Here is a 25,468-nt window from a genome sequence, read left to right as displayed (position 1 = left end):
AAAATCACTTAACAAAGGTTAAATGTAGAAAAAAATTCTTCCAAACCTCAAAAATAGTTATAGGTCTTTATGGAGCAAAGTACTGAACTAAAAATACTGGTTTAGTTCCAATGACTGATACATTATTATATGTATAAGCAGCATGTTAGTGTTGTAGCTGCCAGAGGTGGAACTAATTTACACTCATTTATGCATAGTTTTATGTGCTCTAAAATAAGAAAAAACAAAACTCTGATAGACAAATGCGAATATTTTTTATTGAGTGATACATTTTTATTAAGCTCTTACTGAAATTAAGACGTGATATGTTTGGAGGGGGAAATCACCATGTGGTAGAACTGTTAAGAGTTCGTAGGCATCATTGAAATGTGAGCCAGATGTACTTTTTGTAAGACATCATGAGCTTAAACATAGTTTTATCTCCAACAACGTAATGTATTTTTAAAGCATGTTGTGCCAGCTATTGTTCAAACTAAATTAAAAGTAACTAGAAACTAAAGTTGTCAGACAAGCCTAATGGGGTAAAGAAAAAAAGAAAAAAAACTACAGTATTTCCCTTTAACTCATAAAAGACCCAAACATCCTCTGGTGACCAAAATCATTTACTGATATAAAAAGTTAAATCACTTCTGATCCACTAACCCTATCAATACATGTAAATAATTAGTGTAAAATACAGTTTGTCATCTTTTCATGGTCATCAGATATGACCCATTTGGACGTTCAGAGACGCTGTAGTTACCGTAGAAACACCGTCATCATCTACAATATTGATTCACCAGTAAAACCCATGGAGTTGGATCAATGACAGTGGATAGACACACTTGTTTTTATGTTCAGTTAATGATACATTTTACTGGAAAAGTCCCTTTTTCCTCCATTTTCTCTGTTTTTGAAATAATAACCCTCAACTTTAATTTGAGTTTTTATGGACATCAATCATGATCAGTAAAATAAACGGAGGAAAATACCTGGTTTTCACTTAAGAATGCAAAATACTGAGAATAATACTAGAATAAATGGTGATAAATGACTTCAGAAAAGTTAAAAATAGAGAAAAAATTATTAGGGGACTGATGCAAAAGTTGCACTGGGACTTTATGGGTTAATATGGAAGCGCATCAGTAAGAATTTCCATCTTTAATTCTTAAGTGAAATTACTCTTAGTTCATAGAAGTTTGACCTCTGCACCTTGAAATATGTTCTGCCTCCTCAGATTTCCTCCATGGCCGTAAACCCACTGTCACTGTGCAGTCTCCTCATCCCATCTTTCAGTCCCTGGGTATGGCGAGTGGACGGGAAATGACAGACATGGTGGTCGGCCGGGCAGCACCACCTCAGACCTCTGTAGAGACTCCGTGGGGTGCCCCTTTAGTGTGGGGTGACACACGAAACTCAGTTTGGCGTAGGGCTAAATTTGCACAGCGGGATATCCACACAGGCCTGTTGGCCCTGGTGGTGGGAAGGTACGCACAGTTTGTCCGACGATTCCTCTCCTCAGCTGAAACCTACTTCCTCCCTGGTCGCACCGTGACCTACTACATTCTCACAGACAATCCCCGTACTTTAGAACCACCTATTGAGTTAGGACCTGAACGACAGCTGAAGGTGGTTCCCATCGCAGAGTTCCCTGGCTGGGAAAGGTTGTACTATCGTCGCATGGCCCTTCTAGCTGACGCCATCAGGGACCCCATTGGCAGTGAGGTTGAATACATCTTCTGTGCTGACATAGACCAGGAGTTTGTTGCTCCAGTGGGAGAGGAAATCCTGGGAGACCTGGTGGCTACCTTACACCCTGAGCTCTATGGGATGCCACGAAATGCATTTCCCTATGAAGTTGAGGAGACCTCATCGGCATATGTGGAGGATGATGAAGGAGACTACTACTACACCTCTGAACTGTATGGAGGACTAGTTTCTGAAATGTACAGGCTGGCTCGGGCCTGTTCTTTGCTTATTCTGCAGGACCAGGCAAATGGGGTAACAGCCAGGGGCTTCGAGGAGAGCTACCTGAACCGCTATCTGATCAACCACAGGCCGACCTGTGTGCTTTCACCAGAGTATAGCTGGTGGGACTCTGCTCTGGCTACTAATGTGCCGGTACAGAGGCTACTGTCCTTAGGGAGGCAATGTGAGGCCTTTGATATGCAAAAGAGGGAGGAACACAAATGCTGAATTGATGTAAAAGCAAAAACAGTAGGATTGTCATGACTTAACCAACTGATACATGTAGATCCTATCAAAAAAAGAACAAATCTATTTTGTCTTCAAGGTCCTTCAGGGAAAGTTAACCTAATCCCCTGCAGTTCCTCCAGACCTTCCCTTATGGGAAACTAATGAAGGCAGGAAATATATGAAAAATGGAAGCATTTCCTAAAACAAAATGACAAAAACACAAACAAGATGAGAATGGACTGATCTGTAGTATCCTGTTTTACCACAGCTCAAAAAACGTTTTCTTAGTGTTGCATAAATGAACAGTTTTCCATCCATTTCATATGCTGTTTTATTAGCCAATAATTACTCCTTGCAGTCACGCAGGAGCAGACTGCACAATCTGCTGTCAATTAAAGGCCCATTTGTGTGAACAGCGCCTCTGCATGCTTACTATCTCTTCCACAACAGACAAAAAAGAAATTGACCTGTCTCTTTAAACGGAGCCCTGCGCTCTCCATTAATGTCAGCTTCGGAGATACCGCTCCAGTGGCTTTGTGGTCAGCAGTGATAAGAGTCAACAATGTAAGTGCACACTCTCCCCACAGTGGCCAATCATTAACTGGAAGAGCTGCTGTTTCAAGGACTTTAAATACCAGGTGGGTGAAATGGATATAGCAGGATGCTGTTTCTCCTGGTTTTCATGTGTATATTGTAGAAGTTTTCTTGAGCTCCAGAAAAAATAAAAATAAATTGGAAAAGTGTGAAATACTGATTCTGCATGCAATAAAGTACATTTTTCATGAACTGCTACTTTCTGCATATAGGACTTGGGGTAAAAGGTAAACTTCAGTGACCTCATGTGGCTTGTTTTCTGCTAGTCTGCCACCTCTCACGTCCCCCACACATAGACACGCTCTCACATTCATGCTCTGCATTTTCTTCCTCTGTTTTAATGGGAGGGTTAAACAGCAGCAGATGGCCTTTTCTCACTGCCAACAGAATCTGTGCATGTGCCAAGTCGCCACGTGGAGTACAGTTGGAGGTGAGCTTCAGATAACACTGTGAAATTTCTTTTTCACGAAACTTAAAACTGTCAACGCATACAAACACCTGCTTTCACTGTATAGTTCCGAAGTACCAGAACTCATAAGGCAAAAATGCATTCTGTTCTAATGTAGCTGCAACTTCCTGTTTCATAGCACAATATGATTGCCATCTGCAGGTGTTTCTAAATATACTATTTGCTTTGAATGAGCTGCGTCACCTATATGTAAAGGCTATCTGATCCATGCTGAGTAGCCCTTTTCATACCACAATGCAAAGCAGTTTAAAGAATTATTGGTGTAATCCCCGTCATGTGGTTTAGTGGTGGTAAAGGAGTCTAGTAGTATAGTCTAAGACAGACGAATAGACAGTATAGACAGAATAAAGATCTTTAACATGAAAACACATGCTCATGTTTCTGTATCAACACATTTAATAATGCCTCCTTTTTGTGCAAATGTGCAGAACTAGTCACGGTGAGTCTATTTTTCATAAAAATCTTTGTCTTAGAGCAATGAATATGTGGTATAAACACAGATAAGTTAATCAAGTTGCAATGCAATTATCCTTTATCTACATATACAAACAGAATCAAAGTCGTACAAACATCTGTGTTTTAATGACATTTACACATGTATAAAAGGAGGGAATTTCCTTCCTGTGTCTATTTGCACCAAATAAGGAAGTTGGAGCATCTGGATAAAATCCAAACCAGGATGTTGCTGTGAAGTAGCAGTACGACTAATGAGCCGCTGCTACACTGCCATGACCGTTTATTTGTGTCAATTACAGGTCATGTAAGCTACATGGCAGGGAATTTTATGTACTCGACAGTATTCTTAATCAATAATGAGGAGGTCTTGATCATTTGAATCTTCTTCACTTGTGTGGTGCACCCTTACAAAAATATATCCATGTACAGTAAAGTGTTTTTTTTTCATATGCTACATTCAGTAGTTGCAGTCAAAGGCTTCATCATTGAACAATAATACTTTTAACACTGTAGAAACAGGTCAGTCAACAATAGTGTGTCTTAATGGGGGTGTTCTGTCGAGTTCAGCTGCTCCGTCGAAGTAAGCTACCAGGAGCTTATATCGACAGTGACGTCTATCAATTGACGCTACCCCGTCAAAACATGCTACCTTACGTTTTGACACGCCTATTTGAAAATGAAATAATCCTTCGACTGCAGAAAAACACCATTATTTACTTATTCATCTGAATATGGGTAGAGGAAGCTCATTTCGACAGACTTATTACTTCTATCAAATAAAGCTCCCACTACAGGTAACATTTATACAGGCTTATAACTTCTATTAAATAAAGCTCCTACTATAGAAACACCATTATTTGCGTTATTATCATCTCAGTTCAATATTCTATGTCTATCCTTCGTGCACGTGTAATTGCTTACAGGAATTATTAACATAGATTTAGTCAGTGAAATGGTAGGCTACCATTATTGGTGTCTGTTGAACTAACTTAAACAATAATCTAAACGCCATTAACACCCACCTGACCCACGTACTTAATGCTATGTCATACAATGAGAACTTCCTTACGCTATTATTGTCTAACGTCAATATTCTACGTCTATCTTTCGTGCACATAATTGCTTCCATGCTTACTGCTCAAAAGGCACTATTAAAGAAATATGCTTACAAAATATGACTCACTTCTGCCTGGGGTAGCACAAATTGATGGGCGTTTAAACTGTGAAAACGGTTAGGGGTCATGCACATGCTCAGTAGCGCTAGGTAGCTCAACTCGACAGGTAGGGTGGCTCGACAGGACAGGGGCAGTACAGCCCCCTGGGGGGTGTTGAGACAACGTTGGGGGGTGTTTGGAAGGTGAAAGCTGAGAGGGGGGCGCTGAGGCACAAATGGGGGCCGTTAATCGGTGTTATTCGTCATAATGTATAAGCATGTTATCTCAGTTGTGAATGTACGTCTCCTGCACTCCCCCACCCCATCCTGGTCTTCCGCATTGAGGTCTGTCGCATTATTAACTTACTTACTTACTTACTGCACCGCAACTAAACCCCCCCCCCCCCCCCTCCCACACACACACACACACACACACACACTTGCCAAATTTTTTGGAGGCGGGGGGGCAGCACGAGGCTCATGATAATGTAAGGGGGCGTTTGTTCAAAAAAGGTTGAGAACCACTGCTCTAGAAGAAGGAAACCAAATTGATGAAATAATGATAATAATAATAATAATAATAATAATAATAATATTATTATTATTATTATTATTATTATTATTATTATTTAAAAAATATTAGAATCACAAATTTTTGCCAGATGACAAAAAGAAGCATCATTATAACTGCACTGATTTTAGGCTCCAGCTGCTACAATATGCGGCTCAGATTAAGTCTAAATCTAGGCATTGCCAACCCTTAACCTAGGAATATTTCTGTGGTGACTTTCAATGATTTTTTCTCTCCATCTAACCTTCACGAAAGGATTTATCACTATTTACCTTTTATCTTCTGCAGTTTTACAGTGAAAAACAGATATTTCCTTATATTTAATGTACTGACCATGTAGATGTTCATAAAAGCTTAGAGTCAAAGGTTAAAACTGAAGCAAAATTGATTTTTTTTAACAACATATATAATTAACTGAACATGAAAACTAATGTCTACAACCACTACCATTTGTCAAACTCCATTGGTTTTACTGGTGAATCAATGTTACAGAAGATGACAGTGTTTCCTTGTTCACTATGGAGTCTCTGAATGTCCCAATGGGGCATATCTGATGCTGCTGAAATGCTGAGAAACTCCATTTTACTTAATTATTTCAATGTATTGCCAGGATTAGTTGTTCAAAAGTTACTAAACATTTCAGATATTTGTTTAGGTCTTTGAGGGCTAATGCAAATAATGACTGTTATCATTTAGAACAGTTTAAATTTAGCAGCATAAGGTGAAACCTAAGGATGAACTTCATTTATTCTCCTCTTGTTTTCACATGAAACACGTCTTTCTATTGTATGAATTCTGTTATATAATACATTTACAGAATGATGAAATGACTGGTTGAATGAATAACTTCTGTCTCATTGCCTCTTTGGTGAAAAAAGCATGAATTCAGTTGCCTTTTAGTCACATATTGTCATTGTGACAGACAGACACACAAATACTTAAGGACCTAACCTTTAAGTTATCAATGGCTGTGTTTAATGTTTATCCTTAAACAAAGGTGTGTAATTTTATCTTATTCTTCACACTACGCTCGCAGGCCCCTGTCAGGTGACACCTTCAGGGCCACTGTAAACATAAAGGCTCTACTACTAGTGAGTCCACCCTTAGGGCTTTATTTTAATTGTTTATACAGCAGGTAACCTGTCAGACACAAAAAAACCACCTTTAGAAGTAAATCCATCAGGGTTTTATTGTTTAGTTAATTAACACCACATGACTATGGAGCAAAATCTTGTTTCAAATGCTAGCAATTCTAATTATCTTTAAATCAACTGTGCACACAAAAAATTAAAGATAGGTTAAAGTCCAAGGCGCCTTCAACACATGATGAGGCTTAAAGGTAAGGTTTTTTGGAATGCATATAAGGGTAAAGTCCCATACATTAAAGAAAACATCATGTCAATGTGTGTTGGTGTGTGTGTAAGATATGCACGAGAACGAGACAGACAGAAGAGGGATGGGTGGAGTTAAAAGCAATGGTAATCTGCTGGATTCACACAGGCCTTTCCCCACCCTGCCCAAGGCTACGCCACACCAAAACGTGATGCCCTAATCATTGGGTCATGGGTACTGACACAGGGAGATAGCGGCGGTGCAGCTGACCAGGGGACACTCTGATGCCCATTCTGCTGATGTCACATTTATCACCCATCATTACAGCAACCACATGAAAGATAATTATAGACCAATATATATATATGGAAAAAAAGTATATCCCAATCTTGCGGTGCTGGTATTTATTTATAACTTATGTTTATATTTGTGATCTACAATTGGACAAAAGTGAGTTTACACTGCAGCATAGTCTACAAAGGCTACCTTTAACAGTTTGACTGGGCTAGAATTAGTTTTACCATGTCAGCAAAACAGAACAGGCACAGGCAGTTTTTTTTGCCAAGAGCTAACTATGTGTGAGAGAGGCTGTGGAAAGGGAAACTAGTTACTAGAAATGATCCTCCAATAAGGCTTCAAAAGACTAAATATGACCTCAGGCTTTGTTCTTAAAAGAGTATAACAAAGTTTAAAAAAAAAAAAAAAAAAAGTGTGGATAAAAGTGAATCAAATCATAAAACCTGCATCTTAAACACTCACATAATAATATTCATGCTACTATAAGATGTTGTTGTGCTGTAAGGTCATTATAGAGTGAGTTCAAGTTAAGACAAATCCACTGTAGGCTGTGTTTCCCTGTAGGCAGCAGCTCTAGTCCCTCCCCAGCCCGGAGAGAAGGCAGGGAGCCGGGGCTGCTAAAGGCTCCAGCCTCAGAGGGACGATGGTGGAGGGCTGGTAAAGATGGCGGCGCTCTCAGAGGATGGGAGGTATGGATTAAATTGTGGCCAACAGAGCGCAGGCAGAGTCACCGTATTGCACGTCAAATTGACCGAGACAGCTCTGAGAGCGATAGAAAGCTACCAAAATTGTATGGTGAGTGAAACTGTCTTTTTTTTTTTTTTTTTACAGATAAAAAAAAAAAAAAAAAATGAACCGGGACTAACGGCTGACACGGCTGGTTTCAGCTGGGAAGCCCTACTGCCACGCACAGCTAACAGCTACAAAGTTAGCTAAGCAGTCCGTGGAGCCACTTGCGTGTTGTTTTTTGAGTTTTAATAGTCTTGTGCTGTGAAAATAATCAACTGGAGACGTCGATTAATTTATTGGCTCGCCACTTGTCTTGGTTCTACGGGATGACAAGTGTTATTTAATCTATTAAACCTGTTGGAAACTTGGTCACTCTGATTAGCCACGTTAGCTTAAGTCAACCTCGGTACAGGACTGTATTGTGTCAACCAGAGAAGTCCATTTTCTTTCAAACTAACCTTACTTTGACCAAATTAGGAATTTCATGTCGACAAATATGCTCGTCAGCAGAAGATGCCTATCATCTATTAAGAAAAATATATCTTGACGAGTCTTTTTAGAGCTTGACAAAAAGGTGGATAAACATGAACTTATTTCGATGCAGTTGTATTTGCTTCAGGGGCAGGGTGAACAAATATAACATTACTGATCAATAGGGGCTTTTGTAACTTTATTATCCTACTACTTTGAGGCATTTGAAACATGCTTCTCGGCTTTCCATATGCTCACAAGTCTCAGCTAATCAGAAACCTGCTACTCGACAGTCATACTGAAGCCTACAGCCACACTCATTTACTTTAAAATGTTAGTAGTTACAGTCTGATCAAACACCACATTATATGATGAAGACAAACAAGAGCCTCGAGTGGTGCAGGGGAATTTTTTTTTTATTTTGTTTTTGTCAAATGCCTCAAAAAATGTGGCATATTATCAGAAAGTTCTGGCTTTAAGGAGTAGGTCAACTGTTACAAATATGTGGAATTTGATACCCATAAACCTCTACTGTTTGCTAATCTATTTTGGATGATTGCTTTTGCTATGGATGTAATTTTCCCCGAAATGACATGCATTTATTCTACAAACCATCAACATGTTTCTTCATCTCATGTGCTGTGTGTCACCCATTAGCTTAAAGGAGCAATAGGTAATGTGTTCATAGTAAAATATTCAGAAATGGACCTAATGTATTATTAGTGTGTTTAAAATAAATAAGTCTGGCATAATGTCAAAGATGTCAATGTGTTGTATTGATTAGATATGTACTGTGTTTATTCACAGCGGAGGACTAGTGTTTTACTGTGAATGTATATGACCACAAGAGGGAGTATTGAGTCACTACGTCTCTTATGGCGCTTAAAACCAGTTTACAACTAAATAACTTTAAAATTAAGTGACAGCATGATTCAAAATACAACTATTGCTGTTGTTATCTCCACTCACCATAGGCTGAAAATGAAAAAAACTGGAGTTTAATGCTGAAATTTAAATGTCTGGTCTTTATTGGTGAGTTTGATTGCAAAGTTCTTGAAGCTATAAAGTTATATTTGCTAAATTCATTTGTTAATATACAATTTTTAATAAACTGTGACTGCCCTGACAAATCAGAATAGATATCAAAGTGTAATCAAGGTGTAGCCCACCACAAATGATATGGGAAACAAAGGTGATTTGTGGATTTACTGTGGCTGGTGTCTGTCTAAAAACAGAGCCAAGTTAGTAGAGCTATAATGCAAACATTTGGCTTACACGGTACATGAAGATCATGAAAGAGCTGAATTATTTTCCCTGACTGAGTTTTTGCTTGAAGGAGAAAAGTCAACACAATAATACAGATAAACATCACCCTTAATTCGATAAGTGATACATTTTTATTTATTGGTGGTTTTGGTAGCCACAAGTCCATTCTGGTTGACAACGTTCCTCTTCCGTTGATAGTTTGGAACCTCAACACAACATACAACCCCTTAAATGCCACAAGTTTAGAAGCTTTGGAAACAGCTTGTACAAATTAAGCACTGCATAACCGTAAAGATTAAATATAACGTGTTAATCCCAAACTGTATGGCGTAATCTTGTTGAGGTGGCACACAGGTGTAATAATCTTGGGAGACCTGAGTTGCAGAGGCCTGAAGCAAAGTTACCTGACCTTAACTCTGCCAACAACACCAGCATTACATAACACGCTGAGTAGGCTTAGGTCTTCACTCAGAGTTCATGTACTGTGACCTAACATTGGCCTTGTGTCTGCTGGCTTTTTATGGCAACTTGTGTGTTTGTATGTATGTCACACACTCCTCATATGTTATACGTCTCAAATACAACTAGAACATCTATGCACAGATTAAAGTAAATGTTTGATTGCCCACTTGAAAACTGATGAACGGAGTCATCAACAAGTTAAGGGAATTCTTTTGTGACAGCCTGCGCTACAACCTTATTGGATGTGGTAATGTTGGTCTGTATGCTGCATTGAACGGCAGCCTGCCATCTCTTGCTGACTGAGCAGCCAAAACTGCCTGCTTTTTGTTTCTCTCTCTCCCTCTCAGTAATGTGTGTTGTAGCTGAACCAGTCATCGAACTATGGAAGCTGGCTATCTTTGTCTTTCTGTGGTGATGTGAAATGTGATCAGGAGAACTCTGTGTGTGGACCGGTTGGTGTGTGAGTGACTAAATGGATAGTGGGGGGAGGGAATCAGTCAGTAGCTTAGCTTTAAAAACATGCCATGGCTCTTTCGGCAAAAATAAGAAAAGTTTATCCTTAATTATACACATTAGATTTTATGAAGGAATTAGCCACTATGCTACGTCTTGCAGCAACAAAACAATGAGGATGACGTTAATAAACACATTTTGCAATATTGTTGATGCAATATTTCAGAGAGCTATGATCTGTCAAGTAGTTCACCTCTTGGTCAGTTGTGACAAGAAGCAATGAATCTTGTGCTTTTGTGACCTTTACTGCCGCAGAGAAGCCACTGCATATTTGTGGCCGTCAGTTCAGTTTCAAGGAGCCACCAACACAAACCTGCTAACCTACACAAAACAAAGACATTCCAGAAATATCCTCTTCAAAATAACCACTGTATTTGACTGTTGTCCAAGTTACACTGCTCGTCTTTAGAAGTCTAAAGGCATGCAGTTTTACCTTATACATACCTCTTAACCGACTAAGAAAATGAAACAGGCACTGTTAGCTCACTTGGTTTCTTTATAGATCAAAATGTCTGAGACACCCAGTAGCATGTTGGGTGTTTGTGATTCCGTATTTTTGACCAATGCCATTGGCAGTATTGGGTAAGTATCGGCACTTGGTTTGATTAAGCAGAATAAACTGACCTCCTGTTTTATCGTCAACAAATGCAGAACCATAGGATCCGCTGCAAAGCATCACAAAAGCACAAGAGCATGTGCTGGTTCTAAACCCTAGTCTCTCTACAGTGTGTAAGAAAACTATTTTATAGATGATGTGAGACAAATGTTTGATCAGTCAGTCTGTCAGTACTGAATGTGATCTGTTTGAGGCTCCACAGTTTCTGAAACCAAATATTTTGAGCACTAGTGTTTCAATCATATAATGCAATGTGTCCTGCTAGTATGAGGCCTTATTTAGCTATTTTTGATTGCTAATTAAATAATGAAGCTCTCAAAATATTCCTTCACTTTTCTGTCGGAGTTAATCTGTTGTTTTTCTTGACTTTCAGAATGTACCTTCACCGCAGCCAACAATACATTTCAAGGGACTTCAAGGCGTAAGTACTTTTTTTCATTAAACAAGGGAAAGTTGAGTGATTACAGCCCAAATTAAAATCCCAATGTGAAATTTTTTTGCATCTCTCAGAGAATGTAAGAATTTGGATTATGTTATTATATTTCTTAATATGTGATTGGTATATTACTTTTGTGCTTAACCTAATTAAAACAAAAATTCTTGCAGACTAAATATTTAAGTTTCTTCTTGTTAAATTTTTATATTACAAAACATTTAAATGGTAAAGTTACAGATCCTGTGGTCACAATGCTGTAGTTCAGGAATGTAGGTTAGCCTTCTTTTAAAACTGTGATTCAACACTTCTAAAGTCTATAAACACTGCTTTGCACTGCTCCTAGTCCATGTTGCACATGACTCACATGTTGCCTCCCTTTAGCTGCCAAGACCTCAGAGACCTCCTTAACTCATTCTCATTGCCATTTTGTACTAGCAAAACCCTAAAGCTCAGATGTCGTTTCTCATACTGTACTACATGTGTATACAGAGACCAAATATATATCATTTATTTAGCCAGGTGAAATCCACATTGAGTTCAAAATCTCTTTTCCAAGAGTGACCTGGCCAAGAGAGCAGTATAGACATGGCTTCAAAAGAAAGTTTAGAAGGAGGTCCAAGGCTAGTTTTGGAGCTGTTTTACCACATGCTTGTGGTTCACAAATGTTTTACAGGCTGTGGTGCAGCACCCAAGTCATTTTGGGCAACATTAAAGCCAACTGAACATAAATCAGTGTAGAGCGTGAAACTAACTAAAGTGTCTCCCTCTGCACAGATCGAATGAATGTTGTTGATTTGTAATAATAATGATAATAATGATAATAATAATAATAATAATAATAATGGAAAAAATTATTTGCCAGTAAATCCCTGAACTTCTTGTGAATGCTCTGTTTTTAGTAAATACATTTTCTTGGGGGTTGATCCTGTGAATGCTAAAACCACACAAACCCCCTTAGTGTGACCACAGTACCTAAGCCCCACCCATAAACCAGGGGGAAACCCTGAATATGAGATTATCTCACCTCACTTATCTCAAATATTATGCAGGGCACATGAATAGATTCTGTAAGATGAGTCATTTTGTGTATGAATTTTTCCAGCGCATTAAAATTCCCAAGACTGATTCATCCTCCGACACCTTCCACAATTTTGATTTCTACCTGTCTAATGTGGGCAAAGACAATCCTCAGGGAAGTTTTGAGTGCATCCACCAGTATGTTTCAAGGTAATGCTGAATCATCTGTTGATGTCTTGACATGCGCTGTTAGAAAGTAAGCCTTTTTGCCTCATTTCTTTCTATATTCTTCTTTGTCTCCAGCTCAGGGGCCTCGCATCTGGCATTGTTGGCCACAGTCCAGGATAAGGTCACAGTTTGTGCCACTAATGACTCCTACCAGGTGACCCGGGAACGTATGACCCAGGCTGTGGAGGACACACGTGAACGTGGGACCAAAGTTATCAAGCCTGGGGGCCAGTACAGAGGTAAGACCCTCACCATAGTCTGACACCATGAAGCCCATCATCTGCGACACTCACAGTCAAGTGCCCGGTTGGATCCCTATACACCCCCATGGCTTCAACCCCTCTCCTCTCTTTTCAGACTCAGTCCCTTTTGAGAGGCTGAATAGGTTAAAGCTGACAGCCTGACTCCATTCAAACCCATTATTGCAACTGACTAAGCCATTTTGCTATCTCGGTCTTTTCCAGATCAGCAGTCTGACTGATAAGAGCTACAGGTGGCGAATATAGCTATTTCTGTGTTATTTACACATATCGTGTCTCAATGATAAAGAAAGAGCTAAAGTATGGTGTCCGTGTGGTATGTGCTGTTTGTATTTATGACCTGTCACGTGCAAACCAGTTAAGACTGTTTGTCATGTTTACCTTTGACTTGATGTTCATTAAGACATTTGGACTAGTTTTTGGAACTTTTATAACGACTGCTTAAGTTTGGGTAACATTCGTTTAACAAAAAAAGTAAACTTTCAGAATCTAATTTGAGTTATTGTCTCTCCCTATCTCTCTCTATCCTCACTCTGCTATGCTAGGGCAAGAGATATGCAACAAAACAAGTTGTGTTTATTTACCATCCCACGCTGTTGTCCAAACTCCAGTCACAAAACAAATAAAGACTTTAGATAAATTAAACATCGACACCCAGAAAGGAAAGACAAACATGCATGCTGCTGCTTCTTATAAAATGTCCAGAGTTAGCATACATTTACAGTTTCTGACCAAGTTGATCAGAAATCCTGGTGAAAAACTGAGCATGCCTGTAAAGGATACCGATGACGAACAAGTGGTATCACTTACTTTAGTATTGTGCTCACAACAACTAGGTTTGTAAATAGGTCTGTGTGATACGACTCAAATCTCATATTCCAATTATTACATCACATCCACATAATAACATTTGATGATTAAACATTTTCTGTAAATTCAGCCTCAGAAAAAATCCTCTAACACTTTTGAAAAATAAAGTTAACTATTTCAAATTTAATTAACTCATTAATTGATTATTTTCTTCCTTTTACAGTGTACATTTGTGCAAAATTTCAGGCATCGAATAAAATATTAAAGTATAAAAAGATAATTGCAAAAAGTTTCACCATGTTTCTGTTGAAAATGTGATGAAGACACAATGAACTGGCAGTAAAATTAAACGGGTCATTTTCTATCATATCGCACATCCCTTGTAAATGTGTACTTCACATAGGTAATCATCAGTTAAAACAAGAGAATGTAAGTAAAAAACTTGATAGTTAAACATACACAGACTATTGCAACATTAAAGGTTTGTCAAGTTGCCATTCTGAGCAGCTCAGACAAAGTAAAATGTTGTAAAGCTAGTTTAAACCTTCACTTGCCCGCTTTCACAGCACTGAGTAGAAATTTGCATAAACTGGGCCAGATAGAAACTGGGAAACGAGAGGAGCAGCAGAGAAAAGGGGAGGGACATGACAGGGACTTGTACCAGCTGGTCTGGAGTGAGAGCCCTATTTATTAATGCAAAGTGTGTGTGGGGGGGTGCCTTGTTTTCACGGTCTGATAATTTTAGGTAATAGTCTGTACCTTTTTTATTAGGACCTTTTTATGTAGCCTGTATTTATTAAGGAGCATTACACAATCCTTCTCATTAGGAACATTTAATCATCTATTCAGATGCCTGTGGTTGTTTACTACAGAGGTTTCCACAGGATTAAGGTATACTGTTGCCAGCACTCTTATGTGTACTCTTATACAAGTTCACCAACTCCACTCTGTAGGTTCACCTGAAAAACATTAATGCATCACCTGCGGCAATCTCTGTGACTTGCTAGACAGCACAAAGTGTCTGTTCCCTCAGCTTTTTCAAGGAGGGAGGGGGGATTAGTATTTTCTTTCTCTTCCTCTTTCTAAACTTAATCTCTTAAAGAGCTTTAGAATTTCATAATGACTGTGGAGCAGTATAGGTAAAAGTAAAAGCCATCCTGACTAAGCACATGGATCAGCAACATGCAGCGGAGGTGTCACCAAGGTTAAATACCTGTACTATTCTTTAGAAATTGCTTTTAACAACATAGTTTATATATGTCAGAGACTTGTAGCTTAAGCAGTAGACCTGTAATTATATCCCGGAAGTGGAGTTTTGGGGATATAATGGTTTTACCCTGAATGCCACAAGATGCTTTTCCGCTGGATCTCCTTGGTGGTTTGGCGATAACTAGGACAGAGTTGGTTGGATTTCTTCTCCCTTGATAACCAACATAGGGGACCCCTAGTGGAAGAACCCTATTGATTTCAGCTTCTCTGTGAATATTATGAGTTATCCAAATGCAGGCGGTTTAGTTGAAAATCAGTTTTTTTGATGTAAATCATGCAGTAATAGGCCGATTTGAGATCAAATTTGGTTCATATTGATCGTCTTACAAATGTTCATTTTCTGGCGACCATCCAGAGTTCATATGGTGTCATTTTCATTCACTAGATGGAGTTTTGTGGGGAAAAATGGGTTCTCTGACCATTATTCTGCAATTATCAGGTCGATGTAGCTCAAATTGAGTTCATGTCGATAGTTTGACAATTCTCTTTCTTGATGCCACTACCTTGAGTTCACATGATGTCATATTTTGACACCAGGTGGTGTGTTTTTTCCAAATGGTTGGGGAGCTACTGTTGAAAAAGAAATTTTTGGGGGACATTATTAAGGAAATAGTAGGCCAGTCAAGCTCAAACTTGGTTCATATTGATCGTCCAAAAATATCCAATATCTTTTCTGACATTATTCAGCAAATAATTTTCTGACATTATTCAGGCTGGATATCCTCTCTGTGAACGTGATGACTCTTCCCCTTTGCTTCATTATATTGCAGAGGACTGGGGAGATTTCGGGGAGATACCCTTGATGTCGGCCCCTGACAGCATAAGCCTCATTTACTGTACACTTTCAGTGGTGTCAGCTTTAACGCACAACTTGGGACTTAATGCTGACAAGGAATAATTTTATCTTAAAAAGGACATGGAAATATGGAAAAGTCCAGAGTGATTGGATTTAGATCTCATTGCACTCTGTGAAAAATATGCAGTGCTGTAAGGAACAGTAAGGCTGAAACAAGTGTAATGTCACTGACTGTAGGTTGGTTTTGCCGTTCCCTATAGATAGATAGATAGATTGATAGATTGATTGATTTACTTTATTAATCCTCAAGGGGAAATTCAGAATACAAAATGCGGTCACCGCTCCACAAACACAGTCATACCACATCAACAATCAATCAATAAATAAATACAGAGTATAAGTAGCTGTGAATAAGTTAGATTAAAAAGAAAGTAGAATTAAAAGACAAAAAGTGTTTTCTACCTATCGCATAAAAACATAAAAGCATAAGACATTTCAATGAGTTAAGTGCCTGGAAAACAGGGGTTTTGTTGAGCAGCAGGTGTCAGTTAATACAGACTACATTAACATTTTAGAGTAAGAGATATGGTGGTTTGACGTAGACAAGCTAGCAGAGGGTTAAACAGTTACTGAACATTGTGTTTGTCTTTTGTCTTTAGGAAAGCAAGTTCATATCCGTAAGCCGGCACTGTCAGCCCCAGATGTGGTCCCAGAGCGTAAGCGTTCCACCCCCATCAACCCAGCCAATACTATCCGCAAGTGCCTTTCAAACAACCCTGTATCCCAGCGGCCGTTTCGAGACCGCATCATCCACTTGCTGGCGCTGAGGTCCTACAAAAAACTGGAAGTGCTTGCTCGTTTGCAACGTGATGGTATTAACCAGAAGGACCGAAATTCCTTGGGGACCACCCTGCAACAGGTACCATGAGGTTTTTTAATGTGCTCGAAAGTGTTGTATTGCTGATTAAGCAACAGAAGTGACAAAATCTGTAGAATCTACCTACTAAGTCTTCCTAGCTAAATTGGAGTAATGCCTTTTTTTTTTTTTTTTTTTTTTTTTTTTAAATCAAAGGATGTTGTGTAAGCAAACAGCAGTTACTTCATGTGGTTTTTTTCACATCATAAATCCCTTTACCTTTTTAAACATGAGTGCACTATGCAAATCTGCTGAGGAAATCTGGTTCAAAGGGTGATGACTCAATCACATAATAATTTGCATTCACAGATGTTTGGCCACCACAGGAAATATGAATTCTTTGAACATGACATATATAATGTGGTCACTGTTTAAGTTGAAACTGTGTGTGTGCGCAAAACAGGTGGCCAACTTGAACCCCAAAGACAACACATACTCATTGAAGGACTTCATTTACCGTGATGTCCAGAGAGACTGGCCGGGCTACACTGAAGATGAGAAGGTCCAGGTCGACCGGGTCCTGACTCGGTACTGAAATTGTCATTCTTTTTTCTATCATGTTACTAAGGGGTTTTTTTTAGATTCTAAAAGATGGCGGTGACAAATATTCTGAAAGCCATTAATAAAAAAATTAAAAAATCTATATACATATACTCACACACATATGGGGTATTATTTTAATGCAGTCATCTTCTTCTCATTTCTCTACTAGCAACACTCTTTTCTCTTTCTCTAACAGCAAATTAGGTCTTACTACTGAGGTACTCTCATCAAGCAGCTCTCCGAAAGAAAGTGTCCCTGCGTCCCCTCCGGTACTTGCACATGTATAAATACTAACACACACACAGTCACAATAAAATGTATACATAACCGCTAAACATCCATGTGGTTTCTTGCAGAAGCGGCAGCCAAACTTTGACTTCATTGATCCTTTGGCGCCCAAAAAAGCCCGCATCTCCCACCTCAGCAACCGGGGGCCAGCCACATCCTCATCCTCATCTTCCTCTGACCGCCGTGAAGATGAGGGTAGCCCCAGTTCAAAACTGTCATCCATACCCTCCAGCATCAACTCGGGTCCTCCCACCCACTTGCCCATCTCTTCCCACCCTCCTGCACCCTCTCACCAGCAGCCTAGTCCAGCTTCCAACTCTAACTCCCCCAGCACCCCAGAGGGCTGCGGCACCCAGGACCTCCCTATGGACCAGAGCTCCTCCTGCAGGGACCCTTCACCCAGCCCTTTCTCCTGTGACAGATCTTTGCAGGACCGCTATCGGCACCCGGTTCCACACCCCGGATCAGCTGCCTCCCCCAGCCCTCCCCCCTGCACCTCACTCACAGTTAGCTCCACTGCCATCTCCAGCCCTTCTTCGTCCAGCACTTCTAACAAAAAGTTGAAGAAGAAATCCAAGAAGCACAAAGAAAAAGACAGAGAGAAGGAGAAAGGGAAAAGAGGCAGAAGTAATCCTCCCGACGCAGCCGAGCAGACTGAAGAGAGTCGTAAAGCCAGAAAGAGGCGCAGTACTGAAGAAAACAAAGAAGTTATCAACGGGAATCCTCACAGAGATCAAGGTTTGTTAGACGTGGCAGTTTTATGCACATAACCAGATGTCTGAAAACTTAGAGCTCCAGTAGGCAGACATCAGCAAAAGAAAACACAAGATTGTGAAAATACAAATCCTCCTCCTGCAGCTCTGAGTATAAAGATAGACAACATGACTCTGGTTCATGCCGCTATGGAAAAGTGAAGCCAAAATATCTCGGGTAGGGGAACTATGTTGATTGTTTTGGGAGCCACAGTGTCTGCACAGTAGAGACACATTTTGACAGTGATCGGTCATTACAGTGGTCAGTTATGCCCCCCTGCCTGAAAAGATCTGAAAATGGCTAAAATATTCTGTCTCAGGCTAGTCTTTTGAAAGCCTGTAACAATCGAGAGGAGGTGCAGAAGTCTAGTTTCATCTCAGACACTTCAGAGTTATGCTGACAGGATATAATTAAAATTTTAATGGGATTTTTTGCTCAGTATTTCCCAAAGAAATACTGCCTACTGAAGCTTTAAACCACTTATTGAATGTTTAGACTCTTCACAACTCCACTCAATATCAACCATTTTTCTCCTTAAAAAAAAAAAACATGCATGTGCACCATATGTGATCAGAATCGCAAGTGAGAGTTTATCTTTGAGACTTTGGATTGTGGTTCACGTTGTTGCAGTATTTATCTCTGTCAGTTACACCTCACCCAACCACATACAGTTTAATGTTTTTGATTCTGATTAAGTGGGTTTTGTCTGAACATGTTACATTGCTGATAAAGGCTCGTCTTTAATCTGTAGCCTTCAGTTCTGGGTGACCTTTTGTTGTGACAGTCGGTGTTGCGGGTGTAGATTAAGACGGTCTTCTTCCTCATGCTTTGTTTGTTTGCCCAGTTCTTGCTGAGAAATATGAGTCACTATATCCAGGCGTGTTTTGCTGTATCACCCAGATAATGCTAATGCTATTTTTGGTGCATTTCACTACACCTGGAGTAGAATTTCATTCAGTGAAATTTTACTCGCGGATAGAAGCCATTTATGGTTAAATTTACCAGGAAATAAAAATAAGCATATTTGAACCAACTAACAAAATGGGATGGAAAAGCTTTTAGCATAGTGTTTTTGTAGAAGCTGTGTCAAAGCACTTAAATTGTAGTGTCTTGTGTGTGTTTCTTTTGGTGTAACCCATCCATTATTTTTGAGTACATGCAGGCATCATTTACCGTATAATTTCTGGCATACACCGCCACTTATGAGTCACAGCTAGTATAGATGTGTCCTTGTGATATGTTGCAGACTATGTGTCTTTTTCTTCTACATCCACTGTTAAATACACTTGTTGTCCTTGGCAGACTGCAGCTTTTTGTATTTGAAATAATCAGTGTAGCACTTTCACATAGACAAATGCTTTCTCTTTTTTTCCCCCCTCAGACTCTTCTGACAAAGAGAAGCCAGTCCAGTCCACTGAATTTCCCAGTAGTGAGATCCCGGACTATGTCGTGTGAGTAAATGTTACAGACGTTATGTCACAGTGACACCATCTTTATGTTTCATGTCTTCATATTATAGCTACAAAACTTTGATTCGACATTGTAACATTACTTATATGTGATTAAACTGAAAACAAAACAAACTGAACACAGGAAATGCAATTATAAATACATCTGTGTTGAATCTGAATTGCCTGCTATTTGTCTTTTGTACTTGTTTGGGATTGTTTTGTATTTTCCAAGTCATTATAACTAGGGCTGTAAACGTGTCATCTTCTGAGAAGCTTAATAGCTGTTGAGCAGGCTTCATTTAACATGATCATATTAAATAACTTTAATGAACAGTTACTGTGATGCATGTAAATAAGACACAGTTGAGATGCTAATTTGAATTATGTTCTCTTGAAAAAGCAACAGTTCAGTTTTATCTCTTTCCACTGTTAACAGGAAGTACAAACCGTTGGGATCAATGGACCAGCGCCAAAGTTATAAGGATGACTTCAATGCTGAGTATGATGAGTACCGTCAGCTGCACGCCCGTGTGGAGAACATCACCCGCCACTTTACCCAGCTGGATACCCAGTGCCGGAAGCTAGCACCAGGCACCAAAGAGTACCAGGTCAGTCCTAGACTCTAAAGGCTGCACTTGTGTTGATTATTGGTATTGGACTTGCCAGCCTGGTCTCTAGAGCCGCATACTTAACAATCCTGAGAATCTATGAGGGCTTTGTTTTTCTTGACTGCATATTCCATCACTACCATAAACATTCAGACAAGGCTGTGGTTAGGGCTGTGTTATTTGCACATTGGGAAATCACCATAAACACCATTTTTAAAAAAAAAAAAAAAAAAAAAAAAAAAAAAAGTACAATTTCACACAATCACGTTGCTGGTGTTCATATTCTGTCACCAGTTTTATGGTATTTTTGTAGTAAATACTATAAACTTTTACTCATAGTTTCACCTGTGTTTTTGCAAAATATCTTTTTATTATGAAGGTACTTTTAAGCTGCATAAACTCCAGTTAAATTTTAAATGTGTTTCAGAGAAAAATTTGTGTTGACTGTGGGTATAACTAAACTACAAAATAAAACCAATCAGTGTGGAACCAATAAGGAATAATGCATGTTTAAAAAATAGGTCATTATGGTCTTACAAATCTGAATTTTTCCATGTTGAAACCTTCAGAGATTGTGAGTAGGATATTCTGCATACTAGTCACCATATACAGCTTTAAAGATTAGTGTGAGGTATTTTCACCCATTTCCCTGTAACACTTCATCTGTTTACAGTGTTAGGAAGTGTGAGGCGCACTAATTATAAAGCATAAAATTGTAAAAATCCAGTTGTGCTAAGTAACCTTTTTTATTCTTAATTTTGCAGAAGGTGCAAGAAGAGGTCCTAAAAGAGTACAAAAAGATGAAACAAGTGAGTAGTTCCACAGGTTTCTGTGTGTCGGAGGATTTCTTTGGATGCAAAACGGGTGTTGCTGCAGCAGAAGTCTGACATTATGTGTTTGTTTTACAGCACAGCCCCAACTATCACGAGGAGAAACAGCGCTGCGAGTACCTGCACAACAAGTTGGCCCACATCAAGCGGCTAATAGCTGATTTTGACCAGCGCCGAGCCCAGGCCTGGTGCTGAGAGCACAACACAGCTCAGCACAGCCTCTTCAATAATCAGTATTGAGAACAAAGTGTCGAACCAGGAGGGGACGTCCAACTGGCTCTTATTTATTACTCCCCCTTCTGTTACTGCCTCCACAGCAGCCCCTCTCCTCCTCTTCCTCCCCTCCTTTTTTTCCACCCTCCTATTTCATTCCTACCTTCTCTTCTGATCTTTAATTCCACGGGCATCATTTTTGCCTGCAACCTTAAAATCTGACTTTGACATTACCCCTATCTTTATGATTTCTCAATGTTTTTTTTTTTTTTTCTTTCAATGAGCTCCTGTGAAATTTCATACCACTGGACCAGTGGATGGGGCTACATGCATGTGTGAAGGGGTTTTGGGGAAACAAACTTAAACACTTCTAACCTTTGAAGGACTTACTCATGAGTCAAAAAAGAACAAAAAAAGTATTTTTGAGCATCAGAAAAATTATTAACATGTATTTAAGTAAAAAAAAAAAAAGAGGGAGATCTATTTATTTTGGGACTTGTAGTGCAAAAGAAGAGTCCGCAAATGATATATTGTTTAACTTTTGTTGAAAACAATGCAAAAAAAAAATTTACCGTGGGCCTTATGTATTTGACTTTGTGAAGCCATTTTGCACGCAAGATCCATATGTCATCTCATCTGGCAAAGATTTGTCTCCTGCCTCATTTCCTCTCATCCTAAATAATCTGTAATGGATGAGTTGGCTTTAGCACATTACTGTCATCGATGCTGAGGATGGAGGAAATGAGACGGGCAGGAGAAGTCACTTACGCCAACTGAGGAACGACAACAGTATGTGTGCATGGATTGTAAATTTAGATGTAATGGCCATGTGGGGTGGTTAGGGAGGGGTAACTAAAGGTGTATATGATCCCCTCTGAGGGGGGGAAAGTATTCCCTGCACCAACAGTGTTTCGTGTTCACGGTGCATTATGGGTGCCTTAAGGTGTTTACACTCGAGCACGTCGAGTTGGGCCAACCCTTAGGGTTTGCAGGCTACACAAAGGAACTACAACTGCCTGGTAACAGGTGTGTGTGTGCGTGTGTGTGTGTGTGTTGAGAGAATGGATGTTGGAGTGGTTGAGGATGGAAGGGATGTTAAAGTCTGGTAAGGAGTCGAAGTGTTACAAACTGTGTGTGTTTTGTATGCATGTGATGTGGAGTGACAGGTGAAAGATAAAATGTGGGGATAAATATGAAAAACGACAAAAAAAGCTGCTATAGTGTTTGTCCAGTCAGAGCACTCAGGATCAACCTGGCTGGAGTAACAGTACCTTATCTTAATCGAAGAGATGGAGAAGATCTTTATTTTCCAGAGAGTCATCTGTAGACCATGGAAAGGCCCACCTCTCCAGCTGTATCCTGTGGCAAACACTGTTTCTGTTTTCGAGAGGAAAAAAAAAAGTCATCCACCAGAGGACATATCTGTATGATGATGTCAAATGTATTTGAATCTCAGTTGAAGTTCTGAGTAATTTTTTTTTTTTCCAACACTGAGAATGATTTACTTCGATGGATGGATAGGTGGGATCTATGAAAAATAAGAATATATTTTTGAGTCTTTATTTCAACAAGGGAAAAATTGTTTACAAGCCTGTGTTAGACTGTTTGCCAAAAATTAAATACTTTTCTGGTACTGCATCCATGGAGTTAAATTTCTGATCGGGGCTCAGTTTTAAGGAACATCAATACAGGAATATGCATCTCTTGCTGAAGATGAATCAAAAATACTGCAGCATTTAATAACATGCAGAGGAAGAGGAACTGTGAAAGACATCTATTGAAATGGTCAGACGTTTGATTCATCTTCAGCAGCCTGGTCTAAGACCATTTTTGTAATACAAAAATTTGACACCTTTTTTTTGGTCAAAATGGAGATTCGTGAGGAGACGTTGACCGGTTCTATACCATAAAGCTCTTTGGTTGTGGCGATGTGTCAAATAGTCGGTCTCTGCAGTAGACTGGCTGTGTTGGTTGTTTGTCATGAATCAACTAAATCGGTTGAACATTCATAGTTGGTCTCAAATTATTCAGGCCACAAATCAGCAATTGTTTCTTGGAGGTGTCAGCAATAGGTAAATTGCAATAGTTAACGGTCAGATTTGGGTTTTAGGATCACTTTTCCTCTTGATATTTAATAGTCACAAGGGGCCACCCCAACGGCAAAATAAACGCTGAAGGCCATTGGTTTACATGCAGCCTTTACCCACATCGTCCACTCAACCTTCCAAAGATTTCTGTCCTCAGAGATTTTCTGAAACTTGGTCTGAACAACATGGATGAGGGGGGAAAAAGTGACTCATTAAGGGGAGGAATGGAGTGAGGCGGTATGAGCAAAGAGTTGTAATGAGGAAGTAACAAAACTGAAAATGCCCCGGCTTTTTTTTTTTTTTTTACTTCCTGAAAAACCACTGAAAATCAAGTGAGTTTTGAGTGAAATATGACCGTCTGAAAATGTACCAGACATTTCAATAAAAATCAACCTAGTTTTACCTGGAATGTGTCTGTGTTCTCTTCTGTGTGTGTGCTTTTTCTTCCTCATCTTGTAAAATTTCAAAAATGTTCTCATAGGTCAATGTATTTCCCCAATTTACTTTTGATATATAAAAATATGAACAATAATATTAATACAGAAATGATAATGTAACAGATGAAGGCTTCACTGAACAGTATTTAGAAATGATGCATCTGCTAGAAAAGTGTTGCCAAGTCATTTATTACTAATGCCAGTAACAGTAAGCACTCATAAATGTTACTCATATTTCTGTTATTGATCTACTGTTAATGTTCTTGAGTGCTTCTGTTTAATGCAAATTCATGATGCCACACAAATAGTCCACTGCATCTCAAAGACGAATGTACTTTTTATTGCATTACAGATTTAGTTTTTCATTCCCTTATTGCCCAGTGAAAACCATCTGACTCCCAGTTGTGTTGATTATTACCCCGCCCCCCAAAAGCAAAACTAGAGGTTCAGTTCATACCAAACTGGGTTTATAGATTGCCAGTGACCCAGAATAGATGCGATAACATTTTGGGAAAAGTAGTCAAAATTCAAATTTTTAATTAAATTTTTTAATCTTTTTTTTCCCCCCATTTACTTATCATGGGTGAAAATTCAAATGTCTGTAGCAGCAAAACTATTGGTTGAATTCATACCAAATTGAGTTTATAGACTGCCAGTGACACAGAAGAGATGTCATTACATTTTGGGAACAGTAGGTCAAAGTTTCAATTTTTAGGAATTTCTTTAACCCTCCGGTATCCCATCCAGCGAGGCCCTTACCAAGCACCAAGTGTGCTTTTTTCCCACACTTGTGGAATAATGTGAAAAAAAATTTCATACAGTTTGTTCTTAATTCTTTTACACTTTTTTTCTATTTCATCAACTTGAGCCATAAATAAAAATACCAAATACTCAATAATTGTCACTTTTTTTTTTAACCCTTTCAATGCCGTGTTTGTAATGTAAACAAACCTTTTTTTTGGATGCAAAAAAACAAAAAAAAAACACTTTTTTTTTCAATATACTACATAAAAAGTGGATCACATATTATTTGATTTTTTCATCCTGGCATATGTCAATGATTGACTCCAACATCAGTTAATTTGCATGATTACTTTTGGTGCGAGGTCAAATGTTCAAAAATACTAGCATCTGTCACCAAGTGTGCGTAAAAATGCACAGCTATAAATCAAACTATTAAATATTAAATATTGATTTATTTTTCTGCTCTAATTTGATTTTATTTTTGTAAATCAAGGTCAGCCCTAATCATACATATCAAATGGAAGAAATAGTGCGTTTTAGGCACACTTGGGAGACAGATGGTAGTCTTATAATTTTCTTTTGTTTACAATGTGCACATTCTACTTGATGGCCAAAATTTTAAAGATCATGCAAAAATGAACAACTTTTGAATTCTAACCTTATTTAAATTGTGAAAAA

At 38.9% G+C, this 25,468-nt stretch overlaps 2 protein-coding genes across 3 annotated transcripts in view; both read left to right on the top strand.

The window, feature by feature from the left end:
• The window catches only part of LOC115419552 (globoside alpha-1,3-N-acetylgalactosaminyltransferase 1-like), a 5,177-nt gene extending 2,210 nt beyond the window's left edge, over window positions 1-2,967 (top strand). For both annotated transcript variants that reach the window (XM_030134412.1, XM_030134411.1), the window contains exon 4: window positions 1,217-2,967. In XM_030134412.1, the coding sequence (XP_029990272.1) occupies window positions 1,217-2,175 (959 nt within the window). In that variant the 3' untranslated portion in view covers window positions 2,176-2,967. The remainder of the gene's footprint in view (window positions 1-1,216) is intronic.
• Window positions 2,968-7,626: 4,659 nt separating this feature from the next.
• Window positions 7,627-24,018, top strand: ell2 (elongation factor for RNA polymerase II 2). Its single transcript, XM_030134410.1, has 12 exons — window positions 7,627-7,842; window positions 11,478-11,525; window positions 12,643-12,767; window positions 12,861-13,024; window positions 16,580-16,839; window positions 17,240-17,364; window positions 17,576-17,648; window positions 17,736-18,405; window positions 19,802-19,871; window positions 20,308-20,479; window positions 21,244-21,288; window positions 21,388-24,018. The coding sequence occupies exons 1-12, from the start codon at window positions 7,711-7,713 to the stop codon at window positions 21,502-21,504; spliced, it is 2,001 nt and encodes a 666-aa protein (XP_029990270.1). The 5' UTR covers window positions 7,627-7,710; the 3' UTR covers window positions 21,505-24,018.
• The last annotated feature ends 1,450 nt before the right edge of the window (window positions 24,019-25,468 follow it).

The sequence above is a fragment of the Sphaeramia orbicularis genome, chromosome 5, assembly GCF_902148855.1.
Source record: "Sphaeramia orbicularis chromosome 5, fSphaOr1.1, whole genome shotgun sequence".
Classification (NCBI taxonomy): domain Eukaryota; kingdom Metazoa; phylum Chordata; class Actinopteri; order Kurtiformes; family Apogonidae; genus Sphaeramia; species Sphaeramia orbicularis.
Note: the sequence above shows the minus strand (reverse complement) of the source record. Positions and strands in the feature narration are given on the sequence as shown.

Excerpts from the sequence above, each read along its gene's own strand:
- ell2 (XM_030134410.1), top strand. The coding sequence starts at position 7,711 with ATGGCGGCGCTCTCAGAGGATGGGAGGTATGGATTAAATTGTGGCCAA. Across the intron at positions 13,025-16,579 it reads GCCTGGGGGCCAGTACAGAG|GAAAGCAAGTTCATATCCGT; the intron begins GTAAGACCCTCA and ends TTTTGTCTTTAG. Across the intron at positions 18,406-19,801 it reads GAATCCTCACAGAGATCAAG|ACTCTTCTGACAAAGAGAAG; the intron begins GTTTGTTAGACG and ends TTCCCCCCTCAG.